This window comes from Pygocentrus nattereri, chromosome 16, assembly GCF_015220715.1.
Source record: "Pygocentrus nattereri isolate fPygNat1 chromosome 16, fPygNat1.pri, whole genome shotgun sequence".
NCBI lineage: Eukaryota > Metazoa > Chordata > Actinopteri > Characiformes > Serrasalmidae > Pygocentrus > Pygocentrus nattereri.
The window spans coordinates 38814499-38824498 of NC_051226.1; the positions used below are offsets into that span (position 1 = coordinate 38814499).

Below are 10000 nucleotides of genomic sequence, written 5' to 3' on the forward strand. Positions count from 1 at the left end.
GACGGTGGACCCACGTTGGTCTGATGTTGGCTGGAAACCAATGTTAGACGGTGGACCCACGTTGGTCTGATGTTGGCTGGAAACCAATGTTAGACGGTGGACCCACGTTGGTCTGATGTTGGCTGGAAACCAATGTTAGACAGTGGACCCACGTTGGTCTGATGTTGGCTGGAAACCAATGTTAGACAGTGGACCCACGTTGGTCTGATGTTGGCTGGAAACCAATGTTAGACAGTGGACCCACGTTGGTCTGATGTTGGCTGGAAACCAATGTTAGACAGTGGACCCGCGTTGGTCTGTTGTTGGCTGGAAACCAATGTTAGACAGTGGACCCACGTTGGTCTGATGTTGGCTGGAAACCAATGTTAGACGGTGGACCTGCGTTGGTCTGATGTTGGCTGGAAACCAATGTTAGACAGTGGACCCACGTTGGTCTGATGTTGGCTGGAAACCAATGTTAGACGGTGGACCCACGTTGGTCTGATGTTGGCTGGAAACCAATGTTAGACAGTGGACCCACGTTGGTCTGATGTTGGCTGGAAACCAATGTTAGACAGTGGACCCACGTTGGTCTGATGTTGGCTGGAAACCAATGTTAGACAGTGGACCCACGTTGGTCTGATGTTGGCTGGAAACCAGTGTTAGACGGTGGACCCACGTTGGTCTGATGTTGGCTGGAAACCAATGTTAGACAGTGGACCCACGTTGGTCTGATGTTGGCTGGAAACCAATGTTAGACAGTGGACCCACGTTGGTCTGATGTTGGCTGGAAACCAATGTTAGACGGTGGACCCATGTTGGTCTGATGTTGGCTGGAAACCAATGTTAGACAGTGGACCCACGTTGGTCTGATGTTGGCTGGAAACCAATGTTAGACGGTGGACCCACGTTGGTCTGATGTTGGCTGGAAACCAATGTTAGACAGTGGACCCACGTTGGTCTGATGTTGGCTGGAAACCAATGTTAGACAGTGGACCTACGTTGGTCTGATGTTGGCTGGAAACCAGTGTTAGACGGTGGACCCACGTTGGTCTGATGTTGGCTGGAAACCAATGTTAGACAGTGGACCCATGTTGGTCTGATGTTGGCTGGAAACCAATGTTAGACAGTGGACCCACGTTGGTCTGATGTTGGCTGGAAACCAATGTTAGATGGTGGACCTACGCTGGTCTGACACTGACTGGAAACCAGTGTTAGAAGTTGGGCTCCAAAATATGTTGGCCTGACATTTGCTGCAACCAATGTGAGATGATAGGCCTACATTGGACGTTGGCTAGCAACCAGTGTTAGACAGTGGGCCTATGTTGCCCTGGTGTTGGCTGGCAACCAGTGTTAGATGGTGGGCCTGTGTTGGCCTGACGTGGGCTTGACATGAGGGCTTGGAAAGTCAACGTTGTTCATCTGTGATTTGGCTTGTTCCAGCCAACATAAACCTTCACTTTAATTACCAAAATAGTCGAGTGGCATAAAAGACTATAAAAGACTATAAAAAGTTAAAGTGACCATTCCAGCTGTCTCGCCAAGCAGGTGAATGATGTACTAGAACCACTAGAACCAGAAGTTACTGGGGGTCAGGTCTTACTTTTGTGAGTGCTTTAGAAAGTCTTCAGAATGCTGTGAAGGACATTCACTTCCGCACTGAGCGCTTAATCCGTGTGGTTGCAAGTTAATGTGGTTACATAAACCTGTACAAAAAACATACCTCATTATTTCGGGAAGTTTTTCTTAGGACCTCGTTTACTCGTCAGCGTCATGATCAGCTTGGCTTTGCTCACATTACACTTGTTTTACACTTACATTAGCTGACGCATCGTCAGACCTACAGATTCAGCACTAAAACTCATTTTTACATTTTTATTTCCTCGTCCAGATGCTGAGCTGGTTGGGATATTTATGATGTGGACTTATGATAATGTCTTGTGAAGGCACTGCACAGATTTTTGCTTTGAACTTTACAAACAGAATGAATTTGAATGCGTGTCCGAGTGCGTTCAGCTGTTTTTGCGGCTGACCTCCTCCTCCTCCTCCCTGTGGCTGACGTTCAGCGGTTTCACTCAGCTGGATTTTCTTTCTTCACAGGGCTCTCCAGGTTTGAAAGGAAATGAAGGACCACCAGGCCCACCCGGACCCGCTGTGAGTGAACACAAGCGTGTTCTTTTCTCTTTCTCTGTCTCTTTCTCGGCCTCTGGAGCCTTTGTTTTATTCACCGTCTTCTTTCCTGTTTCCTTCTCTGTCCTCTGCTCTACGCTGGGGCCCTACAGTAAGTATGCACACACAGGTTTGTCAGTCTCTGTCTCTCTCTCTCTCTCTCTCTCTCTCTCTCTCTCTCTCTCTGTCTGTCTGTCTGTCTCTCTCTCTCTCTCTCTCTCTCTCTCTCTCTCTCTCTCTCTCTCTCTCTCTCTCTCTCTGCTTCTGTTTCTCTACCTCTCTCGCCCACATCTCCATAACTAGATTTTTAATGAACGACGTAAAGTAAGGCTGAGCGGACTTGTGTAATCGATGCTTCGCGCTCATCACATGTGCCCTGTTCAGTGAGCTCTCAGCACGCTGAGTAGCTTCCCTCAGGGTGCTGCCGCTCCAGAATTAATGCTGATTACTTTAATCTAGATCAATCAAACTGAGCCCGCATGCAGGTTTTAACTACATGTGAGTTTTCAGCAAATCGATGGAGTCTAGATTTGCCTTATTTCCATTTTTGTAACGTTATTGATTATTTCATCTCCGTCAGGGTTCACCCGGTGAGCGTGGTCCAGCTGGTCCGGCAGGCCCCACCGGTCTCCCAGGACGACCAGGACCTCAGGGACCTCCAGGCCCAGCCGGAGAGAAAGGTGGACCGGTGAGTTCTGCCCCATTTTCTGTTTCGGTTGGCACTGGGGTTCCCCAACACTGCACAGTTTGGTGCTTTTCCCGCTCCACATGTGCCTGATTGAATTCATTAGCTAATTATCCAGTCAATCAGAAGCAGGATGTTCTACGCAAAATTCAAAGTGCACATTTCCCTGTTAATTTGCTGCTCTTTTTCATTGGCCTGTGCCGTCTGGCTGGCTGCAGTTCTCTCCTGAACATTCTTTAGACGCAGTACAAAAACATCTTGCTGCTCTTAGTGAGATGCTTGTGTGTTATATTGATTAAACATCATCCACTAGACAAAACAGCGCTCACTGAACTTTCTTAAACAGCGGCTAGAATCTGCTGCCCACATCTTTCATGAGTCCAGCCTGAAATTGGAATGTAAATTCAATTCAGCCAGACAATTCAGTCCAATCTCAATAGGAAGTCCAGAGAAAGCTCTCAAATTCCTCCAATTTCTCAAATTTTCACATGATGAAATGGTTGCGTAATCAGATAATGGGGAAACTCAAATGAGTGAGACAGTAGTCCGATTTCTGCTTTATATCCAGCCGATAAACTCACAGAAGAAGTCCTTTTTATTATTTTTTTTTCATGAAAATATACATCATAAAACATACATCATTTTGAAGATGAATATTTAAATCCTTCATTTCGTTAAACATGTGTTCGGTTTCAGCGTCGCTTCAAAAGTGTTCTGCTGCGTCTTGCGGCGATGCTGCTCGCTTATTTCCGGTACCGCCATCTGTTTTCGCACATGCTCAGATTGAGAAGTCCGAAAGAAATCAGAGTCAGAGCTCACAGCTCTGAGGAATCGGATTAGTGAGCTCAACTCCAGCCTCTTTATCCCAGTTTCTGAATCTGAAAATCTGAAATCTGATTATTAATTATGGTCTGATTACTGAGTGCATGTAGACGCACTCATTGAGGAGGTAAATATATTTATATATTTTAAGGGAATTATAAAGCAGAATAATCTCAAAGTGACACAACTTTTTTTTTTATTCACCAGTGTTTCTCATCAACATTACATATAAAGTCATAAGACACCTGTGGGTTGACTGATGGTTTTGCATCCCACCGTAAAGAAAACCCAAGCCAGCATTTCGCATCAGAAAAGTCCGAATCACTTTGTTTACATCCCAACAAGAGAATTATGCTAACATTTGGTAGAATGTCTTCCAACTACATCCTAAAAGCTTTAAGGCTGGAAAAACTTTAGCTTACATAATACAATATGATGGTGCTGGCCTTGTGGACCAGCGGAGTGTCAGATTAAAACGGTCTTAAATCTCTAAAAGTAGAGAGAGAATAACGTAAAGCAGGATGGAGAAACACAACGAATACTTGAGGGGTGAGGTCTGAACATCTGTAGCTGGCTTGCATCACACCTCCCTCTCCATCTCTTTCTCGTTCCTCAGGGAGAGAAAGGACCTCAAGGCCCTGCCGGTAGAGACGGAATTCAGGGTCCCGTTGGCCTGCCTGGACCTGCCGGCCCTGTCGGACCTCCAGGAGAAGACGGAGATAAGGTAAAAAAAGACCACATTAGGTCTAGGATTGCAGTGCTCAGAGAAATGTGGGTCACTGAGCTGAAGGTTTAGCTGATGATGTAAGAAGAGCGATAGATGAATTTTAGAGGAGTGGAGGGAATGTAGGATGTCAAACCTTAGGAGGAGAGAAGCAAAGGCAGAAGAGAAGAGTGAATATGTAAAACACAAGAATGAGAGAGAACCGAGGGAAGAGGATCTTGCAGCTGGGGTTGTGAAGAAGAACAGATTTGTGGGTGCTTGGTCAAGAACACTTGGTGCCCCCAGGATTTAACCGTATTTATTCAGTTGGGTGCAAAATTTAATACGTCTATGATGAACTGACTCACTGAACTACATCGATACAGAGTATCAAGAACGTTCTGACTTCAGTAGTAAATTTCAGGACCCAGGTAGTCAGTCTTAGTATCTGCGAGCCAATCTAGACTGTTTGAAGTTCTTTCCCTATGAATGTAGTTATGTTATAACTGAAGTTTTTAAGGGAGGAGCCTGGCTGAAACACCTCCTTCTTCCAATCTACAGATTTGAAATTCACATCCTCGCCTTCCGCTCCCGTGACGGAGTGTCCGTAATTCCGTAAGGACTGTTTCTCAGTCCTGCTTCAGCCCTGCTACAGCTATGAAGGGATCTGGCCTTCTAGCAACAGGGAAAGGCTGCCTAGAACCCCAGCCCAAGTTCTCAGACACCCTCCCCCCCATAAAACATTCCTCATACTACCACCGCCATGTTGAAGGCACTGTCTGAACTGTTATTAACATCAGTGCTTCTCGATTACCCTGTAATCCACTGAGGTCAGTCAATATCGAACGTCCAATCTAAAACAACAGCCAGAACCTTCTACAGTCCAATCACATGACTGGTCGGTCATTGCGTAACTGTGTTTCGTCCATATGAAGTTGACGAGTGTTCGGTGGAGGCGCTTGGCTAATTTTAGAGGGCGGCAGGTGATGTAGAGCCATGCTGTATGTGCAGGGTCGTGACTAAAAGAGCTCGTAGGTGGATTGTGAGAGTTTGAGAGACTCAAGCCTCACCTATGTGGATGTAAAGTGGGCATTTGTATAAACAGCCCTCTCAGAGGAAGACGAGGGAGAGGGAGAGAGAGAGAGAGAGGGAGCTGCGATGAAGTATACCTGACATTAGTGGGAATGAAAGCCAACATCCATCTTCTGTCTGTCTCTCTGAATCTCAATGGGCTGCTCATACGCCCAAGTGAATGCATCAAAGAGATGAGATTATAGCAGCTGACGCGCAGTCCCTGCGTGCGCTCCCGAGGGTGCGTAGACGTGCGCCTGCGTGGGACGTAGATTGCAAGATTGCATGAATATGCTCTAAGGAGGTGTGAGAGTGATCTGGGTGTGAACTGTGAGTCAGGTGCGACAGGTGCGATGCCTGCTGGGAAAGGCATGCTAGTACTGTATACATCATCCTCCCTTCATGTGTGCGCTAGGGGTATACGAGTGCTCGGTTATCAGTACCACTGTCTAAATACTTGTGAGTATATTATATTGCGCTTAGTGTGTGTCGTTATAAAGAACCCTGACTGCTAATACAAGCCTCAGTATTGTGTACATATCCAGTGCTATCAAAATATGTGGTGCAAACTAAGCAAAACACGTTTTTTATTATTAAAAATGGGCAACAACATCGAATGTTTGCTCTCTCTTGCCCACTAAGTGAGGAACAACAAAGTAAGTTCCTGGTTTAACTCATTTCCAACTTTAGCTAGAACGCGATATTACCCAAGAACACAGCTTTGTAGCTCGTCTTATTTTCCGTGTTAAGTGTAACGGTGACATAGAGGGATTTTGCCTTTTTGTTGTATTTTCTAATAATAAAACATTTTCAGCAGCATTTCTTGCCGTTTTTTTGTAACCACTGATGTAGAGGCTAATCAAAATGGCTAGGATGTTCAGCTTCCATGCGATTTGGTTAGCTAGTGGGGGAAACGTTCTTCCCACCTAAACGTTCTTCCCACCTTCATCATCAGAAGTTTTTTCATGTCTTTAAACCAGAAAATCTCACTCTCCTACTGCAGCACCACCAGAGGCGAGTAGGCTTGTTCATTTTGGCCAGAACATCCCTTTAAACTGATATCCAGAATTTTATGATTGTTTAGACTCGTTCCCACTTCTGATACCAGTGTTGCCAAGGCCAGTGTTGCAATAAATGATTGTCAGATGATATACATTAGTGCAGCCCTAATCATTCCTGATCAGTGTTATATGGAAGAGATTAGCGCATTCAGGGTTTGTTTACATTTTCAGTGCACAACTGTAAATGCTGTTTTAACTTTATCTGAACATTATTTCACAGGGTGAGATTGGCGAGCCTGGCCAGAAGGGAAGCAAAGGAGATAAAGGAGAACAAGTGAGTCATTACCACAATTTATTCATTTGTTTGTATGTTGTTTTTTCACGACTCCCCTGATGATGCGTACTTCTCGGTTTCACTAGGATTGCAGTTATGAATATGAATATAAATGTATGTGTTGCTCTACTGTAAGCCCTGGAGTCTTTGTTATAAAAGGCACTGACTGAACAGATTTGTTTTCTTCTCACGCTTCCATCCCTCCCTCCATCTTTCTCGCTCTCTGGTTTTTAGGGTCCTCCTGGCCCCACTGGTCCCCAGGGTCCGGTTGGTCAGCCTGGTCCAGCTGTGAGTATTTTCATGTCGACCGTTTCCATGTTTCCATATATTTTATTTAAGTATTTTTTTACAGAATACAGATTATATTAGTAAGCATCAGCAAACCAGAGCACTGCAGCACATGAGAGGGCATTTCGGAATGACTGATGAGACTGGTGTGTTTCTTAATTTAAGTGCATTAGACTAATACATTTTGGAATGAGGCACTCAGGAATGATGGATTGTAGAATTGAGGCACTTTGGAATTATGTGTTTCAGATCGAAGCACTCAGGAGTACTGGATTTTAGAATTGAGGCATTTTGGAATAATGCATTTTAGAGTGTGCCATTCTGGAGTGATGGATTGCAAGATGAGTGATTTTTGAGAATTAAGGTCTTTGGAATGCTGTATTTTAGAATTGTGAACTCGAGTAATGGATTTTAGAAAAAGGCACTTAGGAATAATGTGTTATAGTTTGAGGTACTTTAGAATGATGCATTTTGGAATGAAGCCCTTTGGAATGATGCATTTTGGAATGAGTTACTTCAGAATAATGTGTTATAGTTTGAGGAACTTCAGAAAGATCCATTTTAGAATAGGCACTTTGAAACGACGTGTTTAAAATGAGGCATATAGGATTGATGTATCTTAAAATTAGGCATTTAGGAATAATGTATTTTAGTTTGAGGTACTTTGGAATGACGCATTTCAAAATGAGGCACTTTGGAATAATGTATTTTAGTTTGAGGTGCTTTGGAATGATGCATTATAGAATGAGATGCTTTGGAATAATGTGTTGTAGTTTGAGGTATCTTGGAATGACGTATTTCAGAATGAGACACTTTGGAATTATGTGTTTTAGTTTGAGTTACTTTGGAATGATGCATTTTAGAAAGAGGTACATTGGAATGATGTTTTTTAGCTTGAGGTACATGTGTTTTAGTTTGAGGTACATTGGAATGATGTGTTTTAGTTTGAGGTACTTTGGAATGATGTGTTTTAGTTTGAGGTACTTTGGAATGATGTGTTTTAGTTTGAGGTACTTTAGAATGATGTGTTTTAGTTTGAGGTACTTTGGAATGATGTGTTTTAGTTTGAGGTACTTTGGAATGATGTGTTTTAGTTTGAGGTACTTTAGAATGATGTGTTTTAGTTTGAGGTACTTTGGAATGAGGTGTTTTAGTTTGAGGTACTTTGGAATGATGTGTTTTAGTTTGAGGTACTTTAGAATGATGTGTTTTAGTTTGAGGTACTTTAGAATGATGTGTTTTAGTTTGAGGTACTTTGGAATGAGGTGTTTTAGTTTGAGGTACTTTGGAATGATGCATTTTAGAAAGAGGTACATTGGAATGATGTGTTTTAGTTTGAGGTACATTGGAATGATGTGTTTTAGTTTGAGGTACTTTGGAATGATGCATTTTAGAAAGAGGCACTCTTTCTGTCTTTCCCTCTGTAGGGAGCTGATGGAGAGCCTGGTCCTAGAGGGCAGCAGGGTTTGTTCGGGCAGAAGGGAGATGAGGGATCGCGAGGATTCCCCGGACCACCAGGACCTGTCGGCCTTCAGGTGAATGCCTTGTCACAGCGCAAGAGACTTTGTTTTTCTACACTACTTCTTTAAGTGGTGTTATTAATTCCTCTAACTCTCATTGGTTCTGAGCGATGCCTGATTTGTGATGTCACACAGGGCCTGCCTGGACCCCCTGGTGAGAAAGGAGAGACTGGAGATGTTGGTCACATGGTGAGAAAAGACACTTCCATGTCACAGTTAATAGCGTACAATAGTAAACACGCCCATTAACATCTTTCTCTCTTTTTCTCTCAGGGTCCACCTGGTCCTCCTGGTCCCAGAGGCCCCGCCGGACCCCCAGGTGCTGATGGACCCCAGGGCCCCCCTGGAGGCATTGGAAACCCTGGATCAGTGGGCGAGAAGGTGTGTTCCTTTGTCCTGAGCCAACTTTAGTACCTGTAAACTCCACTACATTTGGCCAATTTACTAGAAACACCTTGCTGGTGTGCAGTTAGGGACTGCAGTCCATGCACCGTTTGTCTTAGTTGTCCTCTGGCTTTCCCCAGTGGTCAGTTTCTGATTACAGAGTTACTTTTGGCTGCATGTTTTTGCCTGGTGGACCGCAGTGACACCGACATGTGTAAAAGCACCATGCACACTATCATGTGGGTGTCACTGCTGTTCTGCACTAGAACCCCAATGATATCTATATCAGTAGCATCAGATGGGCTACGCTCTATAACTGTACATGTATATAGGGGAGCTATAGGGAATGTAAAGCTGATAAAGCTTGAAAGTTTTGCCAGTGAAGCTTAAAACACGTCTAATTTTTTCTGTGGTGTCACAAAAACACTGCATTTATAAATTCAGCCTAGAGCCATTTAGCTCTGCCTCCTCACACTGAAGTTAAGAGGAGAGATTCAGCCTGGGCTGTGTTTTGAGTGAGGGGCAGTGCAGGGTTTACATACACACATATATACACCCATGAGGCATAGCATTCTGACCACCTCCTGGTTTCTGTGCTCATTGTCCATTTTATCAGCTCCACTCACTGTAGAGCTGCACTCTGTAGCCCCCTTTGACCCTGCTCTTCAGTGGTCACGACCCTCATGGAGCAGGTACTATTTGGTTGGTGAGTCAGTCTCAGCAGTGCAGTGACATTGACGTGGTGGTGGTGTGTTAGTGTGTGTTGCACTGGTACGAGTGGATCAGACACAGCAGTCACAGACGCTGGTCAGAGGATCAGAGAAAATGCCTTAAGCTGTTTCTTTGGCACATTAGATGCAAATTAGCACTAGACTGGCCTGATTAGTGCAGACGTAACAGACTCGGTGTTTGCAGGGAGCGTGTGTCTCACACTACAGCTTTGTTTGTCTTAACACTTTCCGGTGCTTTTATCTTCTAATGTGTTTGGCTGCCGTTCCTCTGAGGCACAATGTTGTTCTGTCAGACGCTCCGTAACTCACGATC

General features: G+C 44.4%; 1 protein-coding gene across 3 annotated transcripts in view; it reads left to right on the top strand.

Moving 5' to 3' along the window:
- col5a1 (procollagen, type V, alpha 1) overlaps positions 1-10000 on the top strand; it is a 164316-nt gene that overhangs the window by 130585 nt on the left and 23731 nt on the right. For 2 of the 3 annotated variants that reach the window (XM_037546017.1, XM_037546018.1), the window contains exons 41-48: positions 2080-2133; positions 2729-2836; positions 4272-4379; positions 6711-6764; positions 6999-7052; positions 8480-8587; positions 8708-8761; positions 8846-8953. In XM_037546017.1, the coding sequence (XP_037401914.1) occupies positions 2080-2133; positions 2729-2836; positions 4272-4379; positions 6711-6764; positions 6999-7052; positions 8480-8587; positions 8708-8761; positions 8846-8953 (648 nt within the window). The remainder of the gene's footprint in view (positions 1-2079; positions 2134-2728; positions 2837-4271; positions 4380-6710; positions 6765-6998; positions 7053-8479; positions 8588-8707; positions 8762-8845; positions 8954-10000) is intronic. The other variant, XR_005131635.1, reaches the window with a different exon arrangement.